Consider the following 21,682-nt stretch of genomic DNA (forward strand, 5'->3'; position numbering starts at 1 on the left):
TATCCAGCAAAAAATAAAGTTTATATTCCCAAACTTTTTAAAAAAATCAAACTTTTAAATACATGTAAACTATATCTTACTAAGTAAATATGTACCAAGGGCTGCTGATAGTAGAGCAGAATTTCATCATCAATTAATTCAACACTCTCAATAGGAATGTGACTATGTAAAATTAAGAGGCAAGGAAAGTGTTTATACCTTTTGACTTAGTAGGCATACGTCTGGGTTTCTAAGTAAAGCAATTAAATAGTGGAATGACTGCATAATTATGATATTCCACTCAATGAATTATTACACAGCTATTTTTAAATGGTAAATATCAACACTATATTTAAGTTACTTGTAACACGTATGAGAAGACTGAATGGGAATATTAAAAAAATAGCTAGTATGTCAGGGAGCAAAAATTGCAAGTGACTCTTCCAAAACTTTCAGCAGTGTTGTCTTAGCACTACTTTTATAGTAAAAAAAAAAAAAATTTGACTATCTAATACCATGTTATATAAGCATACGGGGAAAAACATAGGCACACACTATACTGTTTAACATCAGTTATTGACTGGGTTTAGAGAAGACAACTTTTTTCATTACGTATCTTTTAATTTTTAAATTCTTAATAGAAACATTTTTAAATACAAAAATTTTTAATGCCTCTTGAAAACACTCATGCCCTTACCATAAAATACAATAACAAATTGGCATCTGGCCTATATGAGTTAAAAAAAAATAGTATTAGCACCCATCCCCTTCTACAGTAAGTATCCTAAACGGTACAATAGTATTCATTGCCCAGAGCCTGCTTCTCGATTTTAAACAGTACACCTTGATGGCAGCCATGGGCTGTGCTGTTTGTGGAGTGACACAAAGGCACATCATGGCAATGCCACATAGAAAACACACCAGCAGATCTAGTAACCACACTGGTAGCCTGTAGAAATCTTCAAGATGAAAAACATCAGAGCAAGGTCAACCTTTGTATTCTTCTTTATTTAAAAATCAAAAAACTATTTTTGTGATGCAACCCACACTTCCCCCTTCCAAGTAGCTTTTCAGATCACTTTCAAATTAACTATAAAAAACCCTTTCTCCCAACAGAAAGGAAAGCTTTTATAGTAAAGTATTGAATCATCTCCTGGGATCCCAAGATATGCACCCGATATTAAGTATCTGGATAAAAAGGGCAAAGCTGTTGGTGACTAAGAATCACCTATGTAATTTGAAGGATTCATTTGTTCTTTTATGCTTCTTTGAGGTTCTCCCGGAGGTGCATTTATAGATTTAGAAGGATTAAAGGAAGCCATTCTAGAAAAAAATCCCTCCAGAGGGCCCCAATTACAAGGTCATCCAAGGAACCTGGTGGAAATTCTGGAAGACTAGGGTCTAAGGGACAAAGGGTCATTCAATTCAGTTGCTTCTTCCCTTCACATGGAAGGAATTAATTTCTGTTCCTTTAAGATAACTGAGAATAAATTAAGAGAACTTAAGAACTGTTTTTCAAACTGAACAATTAGAAATATTGTTTCTAATGAGCTTCAAAACCAAATTATCTACTCAAGTATTCATAACAGCATTTATTCCTAAAAACTAAAAAAAGTGTAAATAACCTAAACATCCCTCACCTGATGAACTGACAAACAATGTCGTACATTCACACAACGGAACACTGTTTAGCGATGAAATAAAGCATTGACACATGCTACGACATGGATGAACCTTGAAAACATTATGCTAAATTAAAGAAGCCAGTCACAAAAGACCACATATTGTATGATTCCACTTATGTGAAATATCCAGAACAGGCAAATCCATAGACACAGAAAGTAAATTAGTAGTGGCGTAGGCTGGGGAAGGTTTTTTTGTGAGATGCTGAAATGGCCTAAGATTAGATTATAGTGACAGTTGCACGATTCTGAATATACTGCAAAATCACCAAACTGCAATCTTTAAATGAGTGAATTTTACGGTATGTGAAACGTATCTCAATAAAGTTGTAAAAAAAAAAAAAAAAAAGACCTTAACACTAGCTGTTTGGTTTTAGCAAATAAAACGTAAAAATGTAAGCTTAATTATACTAAGTAGGGAAGGAAACTGTATCAACATAACTATTAAATAATTATCTAGAAGTTCAAATCTAATTATGTCTCAAAAGAAAAAAATTCACGCTTCTACCCAGCAGTTACAAGTTCCAAATACATAACACTGTCATCAAGCAGATAGTAGAAATGCCTTTTAATCCTTGACAGCTGTGTCCGTGAGATCCATGATTAGTTAACTGGAGTTTCACTTTCCAGTGATTTCAGGGGCAGCACATCCTGAGGTAGCTGGAGAAAGTAAGTCTATATATTTAGACAGTAACTGCTTCAGAGGGTTAGCGTAGCTTTTCTGAAGGGTCATCTAAGAGTGTATAGAAAGGCTGTAGTAAGGAAGCTCTCTTTAGAAAATCGCGTTTGGAATTGGTCTAAATTAGGGGGCTGAAGCTGGAAGAGAATAACCAGTGGTGCTTCGAGATTGCCATCTCTATCAATTGAGTCCACCTGAAGGGGTGGAGCCCAGGAACCCGTATATTGAGACAAGCTCCTCCGGAGGCTGACATGGCAGGTAAGGGACCACAGTCCCGGTCACCACCCCTCAGCTCACCAACAGGAAGGCAATCAAAGTAAGAGGTGCTCCCCTTTACTAGTTAGATCATCTCTTTTCTTTCTTTTCTTTTTTTAAAATTTTATTTATTTATTTTTGGCCAAGCTGTGCGGCATATGGGATCTTAGTTCCCTGACCAGGGATCGAACCTGTGTCCCCTGCATTGGGAGCATGGAGTCCTAACCACTGGACCGCCAGGGAAGTCCCCTAGATCATCTCTTGATATTCTTAGTTTCCTACCAGTATATCTTCTTACAGACAAATAAATTAGAAGTGATCATTTTTGACACATTAAAAATCTCTCGAACAGGGGCTTGCCTGTTGGCACAGTGGTTAAGAATCCGCCTGCCAATGCAGGGGACATGGGTTTGAGCCATGGTCCAGGAAGATCCCACATGCCGCGGAGCAACTAAGCCCGTGCGCCACAACTACTTAGCCTGTGCTCTAGAGCCTGTGAGCCACAACTACTGAGCCCGCATGCCACAACTACTGAAGCCCGTGCACCTAGAGCCTGTGCTCCGCAACAAGAGAAGCCACCGCAAGGAGAAGCCTGTGCACCGCAACGAAGAGTAGCCCCCGCTCGCCGCAACTAGAGAAAGCCCACACGCAGCAACGAAGACCCAACACAGCCAAAAATCAATCAATCAATCAATCAACAATCAATCAACCTCTTGAACGTTGTGAATATGGGATTAATACATCAGGCATTTTTTATGTTCTGATGGGATAGTAAAGAATTCTTTTAAATTGGGAGATTATCTTTGATAGTCTTTAAAATGTAATCTTCAGTCTTAGTCAAGAGAATAATGGAGTCTTAGGAGCAATATTTAAGTTTAATTTAGTACAAACATCACATACTTCTAACCTTCTCGGAAATGGTTGCTTCATCTTAACTAAGGAAATGGAAAACTATTATGACTTAAGTCTTCATTCTGTGATTTGTGTGTTTGGACAAGTTTAGGCAGACAGCAAAAGCTCCAGAGGTCCTGCCACCAAACCTACAGCATTGGGAAAATGCTAAAGCCAAGTCAATTCTCCATCTGGCAGTTCCATATGAGCTGCGAAAACTCAGTCCAGTTAGTCCTTCAACCCCACATCATCTAGATTCCTCGGGGTCCGGAACCTCGGGGTTGTTTTGACTTTCCCTGGACAGCCGCCCAGGACTCACGAGCGCTTCCTCCGGCCCCTTCAGTTAGCCTGGGCAACTCTGCTCTCGGAACCGTGGAAGTTCAACATCGTCGTCACCAGCTCCGGGAGGTCAAAATCGTGCTTCCACCCCCAGTCCTTCCGGGCGTTGCTATCATCAAAGTTCATTGGCCAACTATCGGCTAGGACAAGATATGGAAGAGGAGCTTAAGTTATTCAGGCTCTAGATTTGCAAAAAGGTCTAGAACATTTTAAACAAAGGATTATCATCCACGAAAGAAACGTCCTATTTGAAATCCCCCCCTGAGCAGAGCAGAGCAGCTATTACGGGCACACACACAGTCACCTTCTTAGATTAGAAGTCTGTCACCTCGGAGGAAAGTCTCGTGCAGACTTGTAAGGTGGGACTGCATGCTCAGATGGCACTCACACAGGGGCACAGTCACAGCCCTTGAGAGCCCAGGGCTGCTCTCATACTACACCTGCTTGTTTCACGTTTAAACTGGCAAATGGTGAAGTGCCGACAAGCTGTTTATTTGGATGGTTCCCGTCTACCCACTTTAGGCATCATTTCCCAAAACCGCAGCATCTGCCGGCTCTGGTGCAACAGCAGCTCCTTCTCCAGAAGGTGTCGGGCCCCTTGGGAAGGTGCTGAGCTCTCCTTATCCTCCACCGTTTATGTTCTCAAGGACTCGTGGGGCGGACTGAAGCTTAATTTTGGCTTTGAGGGGTTCTGCAATGGTGTACCAACCTATGGCCTGTCGGACAGGATCCACGTTGTAGGTGATCTGGAATTCTGGAACGTGCTTGAGAACCTCCTGGGCCAGCTCCGCGGGGGTGAAGCTCATGGCATTGACATTGTAAGTCCTCATGGAGAGGGACTCTGCCGGGGCCTCCATGACCTCCAGGGTGGCCCGGAGGCAGTCATCAATGTACATCATCGGGAGCCTCGTGCTGGGTTCCAGGTTGCACTCAAATCTGCCATGCTTGACGGCATCATGGAAAATCTGGACCGCGTAGTCTGAAAGAGAATCTGGCCTGTGGGTCTTCTCGTAACAGAATGGTGAGTGAGCCTCCTGCATTAAGGCAGTGGTTCTCACATGTCTTAGTCTCAGGACCTCTTTATGCGCTTAAAAATCACTGAGGATCCCCAAAGAGGTTTTATTAAGGTGAGCTGTAGCAACATCTACTATATCAGAAATCAACTGAGAATTTAAAAAAATATTTCTGCATTTTAAAATGACAATAATAAACCCACACATTCACATGCATAATATTTTATGTGAAAAAGAACATATTTTCCAAACGAGAAAATTTAGTGAGAAGAACAGCGTGTTTTACATTCTGAAAACCTCTCTACTGTCTTAATGGGCGACAGCAGGAATCTCTGCTTCTGTGTTCAGTCCACTGTGCTACACACATCATGTAGCCTCTGGAAAACTCCACGGTGTACTTGTAAAGGAGAGTGAAAAGGGCAAATAACATCTTAGTACTGATATGAAAATTGTTTTGACCTCCGGGACCCCCTGAAAGGGTCTCAAGGATTCCCAGGGGTTCCTAGTGCATACTTGGAGATGCACCACATTAAGGCAAAATTTTTTAAAGTAACCAAAACCAAAGGCTCTTTTAAAATCCCTCAAATTTTAATTGAAGATATTCAAAGAAATGGGAAGATATCCCATGCTCTTGGATTGGAAGAATTAGTATTGTTAAAACGGACATACTACCCAAAGCACTCTACAGATTGAATGCGATCCCTATCAATTTACCCACGACACTTTTCACAGAACTAGAAGAAATAATCCTAAAAGTTATATGGAGCCACAGGAGACTCAGAATTGCCAAAGCGATGCCGAGGAAAAAGAACGAAGCTGGAGGCACAACCCTCTCGGACTTCAGACAATACTACAAATCTACAGTAAAAAATCCCTTGGATTTTGTCAAGTATCTTTTACATTTTACATTGTATCTCAGAAGCCCTCATATGGGAGGGATCTCTAATATAGGAGTTACTGAATATAACAGCATGCTCAAGTCCAAACTGATAACAACGACAGTGTGGAAACAGTAGGGAGGGTCCTCAAAAAATTAAAAATAGAACTACCATATGACCTGGGTACATATTCGAAGAAAACGAAAACACCAATTCGAAAAGATACACGCAGCCCAACGTCCCTTGCAGCACCATTTACAATAGCCAAGACATGGAAGCAACCTAAGTGTCCATCGACAGATGAATGGCTAAAGAAGATGTGGCACATATATATATAATGTGTATACACACACACACACACACACACACACACACAATGAAATACTACTCACTCATAAAAAAGAATGAAATTTTGCCATATGCAACAACATGGATGAACTTGGAAGGTATTTTGCTTAGTGAAATAAGTCAGAGAAAAACAAATATATGATATCACTTATATGTGGGATCTAAAAAATAAACAAACTAGTGAATATGACAAAAAAGAAACAGACTCCCAGACATAGAGAACAACTAGTGGTTACCAGTAGGGAGAGGGAAGTGGGGAGGGGTAAGATAGGGGTAGGGAATTAAGAGGTACAAATTACTATGCATAAACCAAATAAGCTACAAGGATATATTGTACAGACAAGGGAATATAGCCAATATTTTATAACTATAAATGGAATACAACCTTTAAAAACTGTGGATCACTATGTTGTACACCTGAAACTTACATAATATTGTAAATTAACTATTCCTCAGTGGAAAAAAAAAGAAAAAAATGAAGTTAACCAGGCCTGGTGGTCCACTCACCAATGAATAATACAGGCTCCTAAACAGGCAAGTAACCAACTGCACTAGAGATGAGCAGTAGTAACCCACTCTCATTTTGGGGCAAGCTTTTCTGAAATAAAAACTAAGACAATTTGGATAAATAGTAATAAGCACAATAACAAGAGCAGGAGGAGCGATGCTTATGTTCTTTCTAAACATGCAGAGTCCATTTTAATAGAACTCTCTGTATTAAGAAACAAAGGTATATTCAAAGAAAGAGGCTTTTCTTTTCTGGCGGCTTGTGGGATCTTAGTTCCCCGACCAGGGATTGAACACCCAGGCCCACAGCAGTGAAAGCGCCGAGCCCTAACCACTGGACCGCCGGGGAATTCCCAAGAGGTGATTTCTCATTTGGTGTCTTCCTACATTGTGGGTAACAATCTCGAATGTCAGTTTGACTCCGGCACTGGGGGTGGCCAATCCCACTGGACTTACAGCATCGGCATGAGTTTAAGACAGTAGGGTTCAATGAGCTTCTCAGATGCACTTCCCAGAAAGGATGCAAAAACTCCGGTCAGCATACGACTAAAAAGACAACAGATCCATCTCCACTTCGCCTGGCCATTAGAAAGCTTATCTTACGTGAAAAAAAGAAATCGAAAATAACACTTACCAGTCGTTCCTCCTCCAGGTTGGGAGTCAGCAGAAATGATTCCAGGATATCTCAGGCATCGGAAATCTAACCCATACCGGTAATAATAATACTACAAAAAAGAGAAAACTTAACTTTAAAAAGAATCTTTTAAATCAGGTAGAGCAATGCGAAGAAATAACAGCCTTTTCCTGAAACTTCATCCCATACAGTTATATTAAAATCCTCCTAGAACCTCCCTGGTGGTCCAGTGGCTAAGACTCTGTGCTCCCAATGCAGGGGGCACAGGTTCAATCCCTGGTCAGGGAACTAGATCCCACATGCTGCAACTAAAAAAAAAAAAAAAAAAATGATCCTGCATGTTGCAACGAAGATCCCGCACAGCCAAATAAATATTTTTTAAGTGAAAAAAATAAATAAATAAAAATAAATCCTCCTCAAGGAAATGAAGACTCTAGAATTGCTAAGAGTCACTCATTTTCCTTTAACAAATAACCCTGAAGTTTTTATCTTCAAAGAATCGTCATTCTGGTGATAACATCACTAGATAACACTGTAAATAACAGATCAGCCGACAGCAAGGATTTCCAGCCTTTCTTTGGAAGGGAGACCCTGCTCCTAGTCCTGAACAGCTCTCCACAAGCCTGTCCTGCAGTGTAGCGCTGGGAAGAGTACAGGGAAAGGTGGTGACTGTGATACATCAGATGAAGGCTCAGAAACCGGCTAAAATGTGCTATAGAGTTATAAAGACAAAGCGTATTAAAACATAAAACCAAAAAGATGTCTGAGGTTATTTTAAAATTATCTCTGATAACTACCGATATCGGGAACCTGAAAGAACAGTGCCGTACAAATAAGACGGGCAGCAAACGAAAGACGGGGTGCCATTCGAGGGGCGTGTACGAAGTCTTGTGTTAGCACAGGACTGAAGATTCCTCTGGAGCTGTCGGTACTGACCACTTGGCAAACACACTCAGTCCCCAAGCATTTCTGGGGGCAGAGATTAAGGGAGGGAGAGAGTCCCCTCCAAGGATGAACCAGCAGGTGCCTGAGGCAGAAATAGAAAAGGAAACACTGAGTCATCTTGCCAAATGATGCTTACCTCGCCCATGAGCTCCGCGTGGACCTTGGACACCCCGTAGATAGTCCTGGGTCTCTGGATACAGAGGTCGGGGGTTGGGTTCCGCGGAGAAGTAGGTCCAAACGCCCCGATGGTGCTTGGCACAAACAATCGCAGACCGTGCTCCTCGGCAACGTCCAGGACATTGTGCAGTCCTGAAACAAGCAGATGTCGTAACCTGGGAAACCTCTTCCCAAAGAACTGGGAAATCTGGCAGACGGGTCACCTGGGGCAAGATCCAGAGACTCACCAGTGATGTTCACAGCTCTGGCCAGGGACACGTTTGCCTCTCCCACTGCACTGAGCAGGGCGCTGTAATGAAATAGCCAGGTGACACGGTTGTTCACCACGATCTCCCGCAGATTCTTGTAATCCAGGATGTCGGAATAAATAAACGGGCCTGCAAGGAGCAGTGAAACCAGGAAGTAAAAGAGTTCCGGGCTTGGAAAGCTCAACAGATCTTTTCCCCTCCCCCGCTGACTTTGAATTCCATTGGTACCGACCTGGTAGCAACAACTTGGACACTGCCCAGCATTTTCCTTATGGAGAATAACGAATCCCAGCCACCCCACGGCTAACAGCAGCTAATGCTTACACAGGACATACACCTGCCGGGTGCTGTTCTAAGGGCTTTCTGTATATTTAAACTCTCACAGCCTTCGAGGTGGATATTTTGTTGATGAGGAAACTGAGGCATAGAGAAGTTAAGTAGCTTGCCAGTATCAAACAGAATAAAATTAAGAACTGGAGTAATGACCAGGCAACTGGCTTGAGTTGCCAAACCTATAGGCACACAGAGATTTCACCCTGCTTAAAAGTTGCACAGTTTAGGACTTCCCTGGCGGTCCAGTGGTTAAGACTCTGCGCTTCCAGTGCAGGGGGCACGGGTTCAATCCCTGGTTGGGGAAGATCCGCATGCCGCGTGGTGCAGCCAAAAAAAAAAAAAAAAAAAAGTTGCATATTTTAAAGGAATAGAGAAATGGGTTTACAAAAACAAAAAACCCACCATGGTATAAAAGAACTATAAATTAAGAGTTCGCCACACCTGGTTAGGCTAGAGGTAGAGCCGATTTTGTGCCAATTTCCCCCACTTTCGGTGAATTACTGCTCTTCCCCATGGTAAACAGCAAAAGGCTGACACAGAACCAGGAAGGACTAGGAGAATTATAAAAACATCTTTGAGGTGTAGACAACCTGACTAGAGGAGTCTGGGGTCTGTGTGTGCGCACAGTAGTTTAAGAACAAGTCCACGTTGAAATATGAGGATTAATTTCTCCAAAATTTAAAGTTCCTTTTCATTTCAGAACTTGATTTTTGTTTGCTTTCTCTCTGAGCTAAGTTCACTAAAAACTCTGAAAGATAGGAATCCGTTTTATTCCACAGATACTGCTCCAAATAATATCCAAAGATACTATTCCACAACTTCATGTCAAGGTCTGAAGAACTCTCCTGTCCTTGGATTCCTTGAACAAGCAGTAGCTGTACCGTAGGCGTTTTACAGAACTAATGAGGACAAAACCATGAAACATTTTTAAGTGGCACACGTGTGCCTCAAATACTCCTCCTTCTTTAATTCACAAGCCTGGTTATGAGCGGTGACACCGGTTCTGGGAGCTGCCTCTCTACCTGCTCTGTGGGCCTCTTACCACTAAGGAAGACGTGCTCAGGGGGCTTCCGAATGTCAGACAGAATCACGTTGTCCTTCCCAAATCGTTTCCTAAAGGGAAAATCAAAACACACGCGTTGGTACACTGAGGACATAACAGGTCCTATGAAAACAGTCTTTCCAACAGGAACTGTCATGTCCCGTCAGCCTCCAAATCCCTCCTCTCCACACCTTTCTTCCCTCTTCGTCCTCAACTCACAGCCCTGCAGTTGCAGCCACACTCAGGGCTGCACCTCCTGCTTCTACCTCAGCCCATTATCATCCCGGTATCTGTCACCAATTTCTTCCCAGTGCCCCTGAGTTTCTCCCTTTCCCTCCCCGTTCTTCTCTCCTCTTATCCTTTTATCCCACTCTCCAAATCCCACACTGTTCCTTTTCAGTTTCTACACATACAATACTTCCCTCTGCCCCCAAACATCTGAAAACCAAGTGATTTACTGGGAGGCAGGTCTTACTTTGCCTAACCTAGGAAAGGCAGAGGGCGAAGGACCAGCTTGGGGGATGCTGAGTTGCGGACCTGAAACAATGTCTGTGATATGAAGAGGCACAAGGAAATGCATTCCAAACGGTCATTTACATACGATATCTTAAAGTGGTCAGAAGCAAGAGGGGAGAGAAAAGATTCAATGGTTAAATGGGGCCAAAGACAAGCCCCGAAAAACTCAGAATTTAAATTTAAACTTTGCGAGCTCTTACCTCAAAAAGCTAGCAAGCCCCACTCCAAGCTGGCCAAGACCCCCTGGATAAAGAAGAAAAAAGTGAATCTTTAATCTAAATCTAACCAATTCAATTATTCCCAGCATGTAATAATAGAATAAAACTCTACTGGCACTCTTAGCTAACTAGGTAAAGCCCCAGGTTGGCCTGATAGAACTGAATTACCTTCTCGGAGCTAGGACAGAGATCGCTACAGGTAAGATCAGTTTCAGAGACAAAAGTGCTCTCCAGCACAGAGTGGCTGAGGGGAAGCCAGGGAACAGGTAAGAGAACAATCACAGAAGAGCAGGACCACCTCCTGGTCAGGAAGTCACTACCAGCTTTGCCTTTGTTATTTGATGGGCTGTGAAAATTATCTGCTACGGGTACCAGAACACTCAAAACTAGATATCATAGTTTGATGTCAACCTCTGCTGGGATTATCCAGAGCACCCTCCTTCCATTAGACCTGGAGAGGAACAGGAAGGGAGAAAGAAAGAAGGGACAAACCAAGAAGTCACCTGAAAAAAGGGGCAGATATCTGGACGGGCAAGGAGCTGCTAAGAACATTAAAGATGAGTATTACAGCATCTTAATTTGGACGCTTACAAATGCCATTGATGGAAATGGGAGAGCTAGGAGTCTGGGAGCACATTTAGGGGAATACAACCCTAAATTCCATTTGGGAGAAAGTAAGAGGCAGGAAGATATGGACAGTGGGATTTCCTGTAAACATGTGTTAAGATGGGACTGAAAACAGCCCACTGACAGTAACACTGGGTCCTGGAAGATGCTTTTTGGTGCAGGGAGGAGGGAATCAAACAACACACAGACAAGAAGCTGGGAGAGTCAGGGGGGAAGTGCAGAGGGAACCGGCCTTACTTGAAACCCATTTACAGCAGGAGAGGAGGAGGAGGTGCCAGTGAAAGAAACACACAAACACTGAGGAATGTAAGAAGGATAAGGACGTGAAGCCAAGGGATGAAACTCTGGCAAACGGAGGACAATAAAACATGTCAGTCAAATCAGAGGTGGGCTTGAGTCAGGTGGAAGGACTTGCGGACGGACGGCCAAGTTTGCAGTGAGCAGATACAGAACCAGGTGCTGGGTGGATACGAGGGGAGAGGGCTCAGCAAGCCAGTCTGTGGACAATGAGATGCAAGTGTCACGAGGTGATGGTGAGGAGTTCCTCGGGCCCTGGGCAGGCCTTGGCTATCTCTTCCATACAAATGTGCAGGAACTGCCTGGCCTGAGGAGCTTGGCCAAGGAAAGATGCGCCTGATTCCAGAGGCCACGTTCTATCCACACACCTTGGCTCCCAGGCCATTCCTAGCAGGAAAGGGGAACTGAGTCCCACAGCCGCTTTTTGGTCCTCTTCAGGTGCCCAGGTCCTCCCCCTTCAGAGAATAAAAAATTTGGGCAGGGAAACCAAGCCCTGGCAACAGCGACAAAATAAGGACAGGGGGACTTGTGCTATTTCGGAGGGAGCCAGGAGTGGAAAAGGGAGTTTCTGATTAATAAGTGTTACCTGGCGGCATGTTACCTGGTGACATTCCAAAAACAAATACACGGCCACACAAAGAAAATAACACAGCCACAAATATGGAAAAAAGAAAAAAACCCAACCTGTAATTAAGACGCGTGGTTGGTCTGCTTCAGAGAACGAGGTAGAGTGGAAGTTGGCATCCGCTGGAATCTGCTGAGGGGAGGTGCCCAGAAACCGGCTGGGCAGGACAGGAGCCTGGCAGCCACAGGCCGGTCTCTGCAGCAGCCGGCTGGCAACCCGCCGCAGCATCCAAACGACCGGCATGATCTCTGCAGACACTGTAACACAAAAGGAGCAGAGTTGAGAAAAGATACATGCACCCCAATGTTCACTGCAGCACTACTTATATTAGCCAAGACATGGAACCTAAGAGTCCATCAACAGATGAATATGGATAAAGAAGATGTGGTGTGTGTACACACACACACACACACACACACCCGAATATTACTCAACCATCAAAAAGAATGAATAATGCCATTTGCAGCAACATGGATGGACCTAGAGATGATCATACTAAGCGAAGTAAGCTAGACAAAGACAAATACCACATATCATTTATATGTGGAATCTAAAATACGATACTAATCAACATATCTACGAAACAAAATAGACTCACAGGTATAGAGAACAGACTTGTATCAATAGTTGCCAAGGGGGGTGGGGGGTAGGGGAGGGAAGGATTGGGAGTTTGGGATTAGCAGAGGCAAACTATTATATATAGGATGGATAAACAACAAGGTCCTACTGTAGAGCACGGGGAACTATATTCAATATCCTGTGACAAATCACAATGGAAAAGAATATGAAAAAGAATATATATATCTGTATAACTGAGTCACTTTGCTGTAGAGCAGAAATTAACACAACACTGTAAATCAACTATATGTCAATAAGATTTAAAAAAACAAACAAAAGAAGCAGAGTTCAGTATGTAACTGCTTACCCTCCCGACCCCTCAGAACACAAACCCTTTAACCACAACTAACACTACGATCGCCAGCTCACGGGCAAAGCCATGTTCTGGATTCATGAATCGAACTAAAGAGACTGCTGATTGCGCAGACAGGGAGCCAGTCAAGAGCCGGCCGTGAGCCCAGCCCTGTGAAAAGGGGATAAACGTCACTGGTGCAAAGTGCAGGCAAACAAAGACTGGCTGCGATTTAGAACTGGAGCCGCACAGCGCTGACATCAACTGGGATCTAAAGTCACCGCGGAGGTTACCGCGCACAGAGCCGTCCACGCCAGGAACATCATGGATCCCGGCAAAGGCCTCAGATCTTCACCACTGTAATCATCTGTCCACGTACCATCGGGGTGCGAACAGGTCCCCGATTAAATAACACAGAGCCCTGTGACTCTCGTGCTAACTCAGATGTTATCTTTAGGATGAACCAGACTAGAAAAGCAGATAGTTAAGGTAAAAAGGCCCCCGGCAATACTGAGTAAGCTGTGACTAATTTCTGTTTCACTGCCAACTCTTTAGAAAGGATCATTTAGAAAAGCCATTTTCTCCTCTGTGCCCAGATCATGTATATTTTATTGCAGTCCAGTTCCCCTTCCTTGTCAGCTTTACCCAGACAAGCATGTCACAAGAGCAGATCAGAGCTGCTCAGTTCTAACAGCGACCTTCCTGCCCCCAAAGGTCAGGCCTTTGCACTCTGCACACCGTCCCGTGGCCTCCACCTCCGGCAGCTGTCAGATTTGCAACAGCACTGGCGGATGAGCCTTCAGAGCGACCCCAGTGCCCAACCCCCTGACAAAGAAGTGGCCAGATCTCAACCATCTCATATTTTGCATCGTAAAACAAGAAAAAGTAAACCACACTTGGAGACATTTCCCATTTAGGATCTGAACTTAGCCTGGCACCACACTCAACCCACTGCCTTGATTAGGTAACAGTAATTCTAAGTTAAAACCGCCAGAGGTATCAGAAGCTTTCCTGCAATCCCTAAAATCCAGATTATAGAAAACAAAAGGGCAATACAATCTGCTGAAACCCTATGCTTGAACACCCTTTTGTGAGCCACAGAGGTCTTGTTCTTTAGGACACCGAAATAAGGCGGGCAGAGCCCCGATGGCTTCTGTCGGGTCAGGGGCTTGGCCCATCAGGTCCCCAGCCTGAGACGCAGCCCCGCCAAGGTCCTGAGGCCCTGCATCCCAGCTAACTTTCCCAAACAGGCAGAAGACAACCTTCTGATGGCGTATCTCAGGATTGGAAGGGAGGTCACTATAGGAGAGACCCAAGCTTTTCTTCCATCATCCCTTCAAACCATCTTTGCAGCCACTGCTGACACCCGAGACCAGGTAAGAACTTTGATTCTTAACGTCACTTATTTCAGCAAGTTCAAGAGGACGGCGAGGAAGCCAAGAAGCAGCCAGATTTACCAGAACGTCTGAAACTCAAAGACAATTCTCAGTTCCCAAAAGCAAAGGAGTGACGGCCACAGGTGAAGAAGTTTGGGGTTCTTTTTTTCTTTTAAAGGTTGAAGACACTGGAGTCTGGGAAAAGGTAAACCCTGAAGACGTGAAACAGGGATGTGAAATACGTACAACTCAGTTCATCTTCTCTTTCCCCAGAAGGGGAAAGCATGAAGGAGGCACAAATTCTTCATTGAATATAAAGTATTTCAGTTTAACAATGTGGACAATTCATGCTTGAGTTGGTTCTTATTCCACAACTATTACGAGCTAACACCTGATGCTCACGACAGGCCAGAGGCCTGTGAATGCCTTTCTGAATTATGGCATTTAACCATGGCAAGCACCATCTCTCTCAGGGAATCCAGTTCTTAACCGTCGAGCAGCTCTACTGTCCCTATAATGGGATTGCTTTGATTAACAATGCATGTACATTAAAAACGAAACCAAAAAACCCTCCAACCATCTACCGCATGTAGCTTTCTCAAGTCAAGATTATTATCTTGCCACTGCCAAACTCAATTTAATACTTTTAAGGCAGCAGCTCTCAAATTTTCTGGTCTCTGGACTCTTTTACACTCTTAAAAATTGGGGACTACAGAGAGCTTTTGTTTAAGTGGGGTCTATCTAACACTGTTTGCTGTAGTAGAGAGCAAATCTGAGAAACATTTAACCTATGAATGAGTTCACGTTCACCAATAAACGTGTTAAAATAAACATATTTTATGAAAATAACTGTATTTTCCAAAACGAAAAATTTACTGAGTGGCATTGTTTTACATTTACTTGTCTCTTTGATGTGTTCCTTCATAGAAAACAGCTGGATTCTCACATCTGCTTCTAACTCAATCTGTCTGCTGCTTTGATTGAAGCAAATCCAGAATGAAGAAAACCCAGACTCAAAGCAAAGCAGTGGGGAAAGGAAGCTGTATTTTAAAAGCCTTTTCAGATAATCCTGGATACTCATCTTGGATATCCAAAACTCAACACATGGTAGTTTCTTCAAGGTTAGTTGCAATGTAGAATCTGAAGCCATTATCAGTGAACTTTTGTACCTGCTACATTAAAACCCACTGGTATATCTAATGCTTTGAACACATTTTTTTTTTAAAGATTTTTTTGATGTGGACCATTTTTAAAGTCTTTATTGAATTTGTTACAATATTGCTTCTGTTTTATGTTTTGGTTTTTTGGCTGTAAGGCATGCAGGAATCTTAGCTCCCGGACCAGGGATTGAACCTGTAACCCCTGCATTAGAAGGCAAAGTCGTAACCACTGGTCCGCCAGGGAAGTCCCTTGAACACATCTTTTACTCCTGCATGGTTCTGTAATTTCATACATTGTTTTTTGGAAAATATTGGTTCAGTGAGTTATGCAGAGCTTCCAACTGTTAACACACTTCACTGTACAATACCCAAAAGTCATACTGGTTGATATCACTGATCTCATCAAAAAATGCCTAAGTATTGGGAAGCTGTCAAATTCACGGTAGTGGATACAACTTAACTTGCAACAAATACCTTGGCAGGCTCGCTTGGTTCATTTTTTTAGAAAATGTATGCCGATTATCCAGGTATGAATAACCATCGTTTGTCAGTCATTCTTTCAAGCAAAAATGGTTCTCTATGAAAAACAGGGACCAGTTCAGCTCACAATTCAATCACACAAAATGCTTTATCTCAAGACAACCATCATATTTCAATAGGGAACAAGTACATCCACTTACCACATGACACGTTAAAAAGATGTCTCTAGGGTCAAGATTTAATAAAATCAGTCATTTTTACTGCTTCATAAAGGGCATTCTTACGTAAAGTTTTCCATTTTTTATTTTACTTTTCACTGAAAGCACATGGCAGTGAAGAATACCATGACTTCTAGTACCGCGTGGTGCCACTGCCTTGATTCCTGCAAAGGCACCAGTACTTTTAGCAGGTGTGACTTGTGCACCGTCAGTGCAAATTCAACACAGTTGTTCCGGAATAAACCATGAAATTCAAAAAAGTTATTCCACGCTGAATACTTTGGCACTATTTTTGTTTGCTGTCAAACGTTCACCAAAAAGATATTCTTTGATAATTGGTTTGGCACTGATACCAGATAAATACAAACAAAAAGGCAAGTCCAGCCAAGACTACAAATTCTTCTATTTCTAAGGTAAAAATACACTTCTCTGTCAAGATACCAAACTAGTCTTCATGTTTGCAGCTAAATCTTTAATTTGACAAGTTACTGTATTATTAGAAAGTGGCAGTGCTATTATTTCTTTCAATGCTTTTTCATCCAAACAAGGCTTTATTGTGTGTTTCTCCAGCCACTGCAATTTGATAACCTATCTTATTAGCTTTTTCTTTTCTAGTTTGGAAAGCTGTAACAAATAATTTTTGGCTTTTAAAGAGCTCATCATACCTACATTTAATTCATTCGTTTTGTTTTTCTTTAGTTGATGAATGGTTGGTCTAAGAATAATGCTATTGTGACCAAAATACTATTCAAAAAGTTCTGTGGCATCAGACACATAAGGTAAATTTCTGACCTCTGTAAAACTTGACCAAAGCCTTCATATTTTCATGTATTATTTAGTTCTGCACATTTATTTGGAGTAAATTCCTCTTTCCATGAGTCAGAGAACTCTGTTATGTCGTCGTTTCATTTTTTCTTCAGCATTTATACATATGGTACAGCTTTGAGTTGAAAAAAATCGAGTCCTCTAATATCCCCCCTTTTAAACCACTGATCTATCCTAAATATAAAAAATATATAAATTAATATCCTTTTATGTTAGAATAAAATATTAAGTTCAAAAGAATTTTTATACCATTTAAAATTTTAGAAAAGTTTTAAAATCAAGAGTATAAACTTTTTGTTCTTTTTCCATATACCCACAAGACTCAATTTAGGGATTTCAAAGTTATGACTTATTAAAAGAAAACAGGCCCCAGAGATGATAGCAGATATAACTGTAGGTAGATAGTAAGAGTGCAAATAAGTACTAAGAACAAACAGAGTTCATCTCTGAAAATGCACATATTTATATTCTAAGCCTACTATCCTTAGAAGATTCTAGAAACACGAGAGTACACAAGCACACATCTCATTAGCCATCAGAGGAAAAGCTCATCACAAGCCATTTGGCCTCTAGAAAACTCCACCATACACCTGAGAGAGGAAGAATGAAAAAGGCAGACAGTCTCTTAGTATTTTTTAAAAAATAGCCTTGACCTCATGGACCCTACAGAGGTCTCAGGGAACCCCAGGGCTCCCCAGATCACACTTGAGAACAGCCGTTCTAAAGTAAAACTTGCTTTGCCAAGCTAGTTATTAAACTTATACAGGGGAACCGTCAAAGATGACTGAAGATCAGATGAGAGTCCATAGACCTTCTCCCCTAAGCACCTTGCTTACTTTAACTCCAAGGGATGAAAAAGAAACAGGCCAACAGACATTCCTCCTTAAATAATGGAGCGTCTCCCCAGCCCAAGCCTCTCTTACATGACTCTTCCCATCTCTCGGCATTTACCCTTTCTGCACTGACCACAACAGAACTCTAAGAAAGCAGTGGCATCAGGAAGACAGCGGAGTGATAGAGATACAAACTCAGAGCCCAGCTGGCCTTGATTGCTAGGATGTGGGGCAACTAACTTGTGAAGGAATGGAGGAGAATAACACAGGCTTCCAAGTTGTGCTGCTGCAAGCATGGGCTTTCTGGAGGAGCAGGTCAGGTAAGAAGACAAACGAGCTTGTTTTTGGACATGTTGGCTTTAGATGCCAGGAGCCAGTATGGCTGCCTTTCCCATGGAGCTGTGAGTCCCACTAAGCAGTTCCTAGCAGTGCCTGATGAATGTCAGAACTCAAACACCATGTCAAACAGGTAGGCAGGAAGAAGAAACCAAGAAATACCAGGGGTTTGTCTACACCACAATAAACAGAATGTCCCCTGCTGTCAGAAAACATTACTTCTGTTTCTTGGGGAAAAAAACCTTAATTCAATTGTGATTGCTCTGAAGACAGATAATTCTATTTCAGAAATATTAAAAGAAACTCCAATTTGAAATATTGAAAACCAACGAAATAGGCCTTTTCCCTGAGAATGCACCATCAATTTCCCTTAATATTCTTGCTGTCCTGTGTTTTCCCCAAATGTCTAGCTCTAATCATCCTTAGCCACGGAGACAGTAAATAAAGATGTATTAAGTAATGTCTCCAGCACATTAAGCATGAAGCTAAAAGCATCCAGCCTCCAACAGATGAATGGATAAAGAAAATGTGGTATATACATACAATGGAATATTATTCAGACTTGAAATAGGAGAACCCGTCACATGCAACAACATGGATGAACCTGGAGGACATTATGCTGAGTGAAATGAACTGGTCACAAAAGGCCAAATGCGGGCTTCCCTGGCGGCACCGTGGTTAAGAATCCACCTGCCAGTGCGGGGGACGCGGGTTTGACCCCTGGTCCGGGAAGATCCCACATGCCGTGGAGCAACTAAGCCCGTGCGCCACAACTACTGAGCTTGCGCTCTAGAGCCCGCGAGCCACAACTACTGAGTCCATGCACCTTGAGCCCGTGCTCTGCAGCAAGAGAAGCCACCGCAATGAGAAGCCCGCGCACCGCAACGAAGAGTAGCCTCCACTTACCGAAAGCCGCACGCAGCAACAAAGACCCAGTGCATCCAAAAATAAATAATAAATAAATAATTTATATTTAAAAAAAAGCCAAATACAGTATGATTCCATTCATATGAGTTATACCAGTTATCTAAAGTAATCAAAAAATCATAGAAACAGGAAGTAGAAAGGTAGTTACCAAGGGGTGGGAGAAAGGGAGAGGGGATACCAGTATTTAATTAACAGGCATAGCTTCAGTTTTGCAAGATAAAAAAATTCTAGAGATCCACTGTGAGTATACCTGAGACTACTGAACTGTACTCTTAAAAATGGTTAACATGGTAAATTTTATGTTATGTAATTGAAGCCACAACTTAAATTTTTAAAAAAATCCAGCCCCAAGAAATGGTCAGTGCATACATATACTACTGAGGAGCTAGAAAATTCGCCCAGTGGAGACCAGCGCCACCCCAGAGACCCATCAAACCCCCGTCCCATCCAAACTCCCCAGCCCTTGTCTCACCGAACCCCCTAAATGGTTCTTTTCCCTCTGCTTATAAACCTGCTGAAACCTATTATTCTCCTCCAGGCTTTACCTTTCCTTCCCATCTCAAGGATCTCCAGAGAGTTCTCTGCCCCTCCAAGTGGGACCTCTTGCTCTGCACCCAGTGGAACTGCTTTCACCAAAGGTCAGCTACTGCCCAGTTGACAACTTCCTGGCCCCGGGGGCTAATAACGCTTGTAAGACACATTTGCAAGGCAGTCTCCGCTTTACATTCTCCAGTTCATTAAATCATAAAAGCAAACGTGTCCTCTTCATAGTAATGACCCAAGGAAAAATCAGGCACCTCAACTACTGAGCGCTGACGAAGCACCTGCTTTCCTGAACTCTTATTTAAGCCTCAGAGTAACTCTGAAGCTGGAATCTTTTCTCCATTTTGCTGAATGAATTTTGACCCGCCCAAGGTCAGGCAGATACTAATTACCAAAAGGAGGGGTTGCAAACCAGGTCCGTTGAGTCTCAAACCCTCCTTCCATCACCCCCTCTCTTCTCCCTCAAGAGAAGAGATAACATCAGGTACCTAAGAGAGAGGACAAAGAGGAAACATCCTCGAGGTGGCGCAGGGGGCACCTTCCCCGCCGCCCCTCCTCCCCTACAGCTCGGCTCCTCCTCCTCGCCGCTCCCCAGGAGAGCACCCACGAGCCGAGGGCGTTCAAGGCCAGAGACGGCCCTCCCTCGCCGTGCGAGCCTGCGCACACTACCTTGCCAAACCTCAAGTTTCCCCATCCTTAGAAAGGGGAAAATGATCGGACCACCACGTTAGACTGTTGGGAGGATTTAATAAAAGCAATTTAGAAAAGCACTTAGCAAACTGCTCAGTCAGTGTAAAGACTCCATCAACCAGCTGGTAAAGTCCAGACTTAATGTGGGGTTGATCCGAAAGCCAGAAAGGGTCGGGGGAAAAAATTCCGGAGCTCTCAGCGTGAGCTACAGAGAGTTTTAGAGGGAGATCTGGTTTCGCGGAGCGGGCGCCCCCATACTCCCTCCTATGCGCGCCGGCCGGGGAGAGGGAACCCAAGAAGACGCGGGGACTTGGGCCGCACGCGGGTCTCCGGCCTCCGCCTCCCAGCAAGGCTGGATAAACCGGTTTTATGAGAACAGCCGCTCCCGCCCCTATTCCCTGGCAGGGTGTGCCCTTCCGAAAAGTACGAAGGGCCGGGAGCCGCGCCTGGCGACCCCAGCAGTGCCCCTCCCCTCCCCCAGCCTCCCAGCTCCGCGGCGACTGCTGGGGACCCCCACTCGTGCCCGGGAGCGCTGAGTCTCCAGCCCCGCGCCGCGTCACACCGATCGGGCCAGCGGGACCGAGTGGTCAAGGGGACCTGCACCGTCAGCCTCGGTTCTGAAGAGGCTCAGCTCCCGGGGTCAGCCGCCGGGGAAGCATCCGGCCGCCTCCGCACTGACCTTCCGACGCAGCCGCCCAGAGATGCTGCGCTGCTGCGGCGCCGGAGCTGGAGAGACAGCTGCACGTGGCACAAAGTCCGGAAGCGCGGAACAGCAACTAGAGCTCGCTGCGCGCGGCGCCTTTATCCTCTCTGCGCGCAAACCCGCCCCCCGGCGCACCAATCCCCTTCTTCGGTCCGGGCCGCCCTGGCGTGAACGTCGGCTCACCACGTGGGAGGGCGCCGGTTGCCATGGTAACTCTCCCCGAGGGTCTCCGTAGTGTTCCTGGCGGCGCGCGCCCCTCACGCGGGCTCCGCCCCCGACCCATCTTCCGGAGAGCTCGCGGAAGGAGAGGGAGGCGTTCGAGTCCAGCGTGCGGCGTCCTCGGCAGCGGCAGAGCCATCCCGCAGGTCTTCTCGTGGGACTCTCCAGGTGGGGACAGCTCAAGGGCCTCCCAACATAAGGGGCCCGGCCCCCCCGGAGCCCCAGAGCA

General features: G+C 44.1%; 1 protein-coding gene across 2 annotated transcripts; it reads right to left on the minus strand.

The window, feature by feature from the left end:
* Positions 1–3,451: 3,451 nt before the first annotated feature.
* LOC132368169 (L-threonine 3-dehydrogenase, mitochondrial) lies at positions 3,452–21,345 on the minus strand. Of its 2 annotated transcripts, none has more exons than XM_059926792.1 (9): positions 21,211–21,345; positions 12,293–12,490; positions 10,667–10,709; positions 9,951–10,021; positions 8,555–8,704; positions 8,287–8,459; positions 7,206–7,296; positions 4,535–4,804; positions 3,452–3,965 (listed from the first exon to the last, which is right to left on the minus strand). In XM_059926792.1, exons 2-9 carry the CDS (start codon positions 12,474–12,476, stop codon positions 3,826–3,828), a joined length of 1,122 nt encoding a protein of 373 aa, XP_059782775.1. In that variant the 5' UTR covers positions 12,477–12,490; positions 21,211–21,345; the 3' UTR covers positions 3,452–3,825. The 2 variants fall into 2 exon arrangements, with proteins under 2 accessions (XP_059782775.1, XP_059782776.1); XM_059926793.1 differs by lacking the exon at positions 21,211–21,345 and adding an exon at positions 20,330–20,381.
* Positions 21,346–21,682: the final 337 nt, after the last annotated feature.

The sequence above is a fragment of the Balaenoptera ricei genome, chromosome 6 (genome assembly GCF_028023285.1).
Source record: "Balaenoptera ricei isolate mBalRic1 chromosome 6, mBalRic1.hap2, whole genome shotgun sequence".
Taxonomy (NCBI): domain Eukaryota; kingdom Metazoa; phylum Chordata; class Mammalia; order Artiodactyla; family Balaenopteridae; genus Balaenoptera; species Balaenoptera ricei.

Excerpts from the sequence above, each read along its gene's own strand:
- LOC132368169 (XM_059926792.1), bottom strand. The coding sequence starts at position 12,476 with ATGCCGGTCGTTTGGATGCTGCGGCGGGTTGCCAGCCGGCTGCTGCAG. Across the intron at positions 10,022-10,666 it reads GGGCTTGCTAGCTTTTTGAG|GAAACGATTTGGGAAGGACA; the intron begins GTAAGAGCTCGC and ends TTTTCCCTTTAG. Across the intron at positions 3,966-4,534 it reads TCCTGTCCGACAGGCCATAG|CCGATAGTTGGCCAATGAAC; the intron begins GTTGGTACACCA and ends ATCTTGTCCTAG.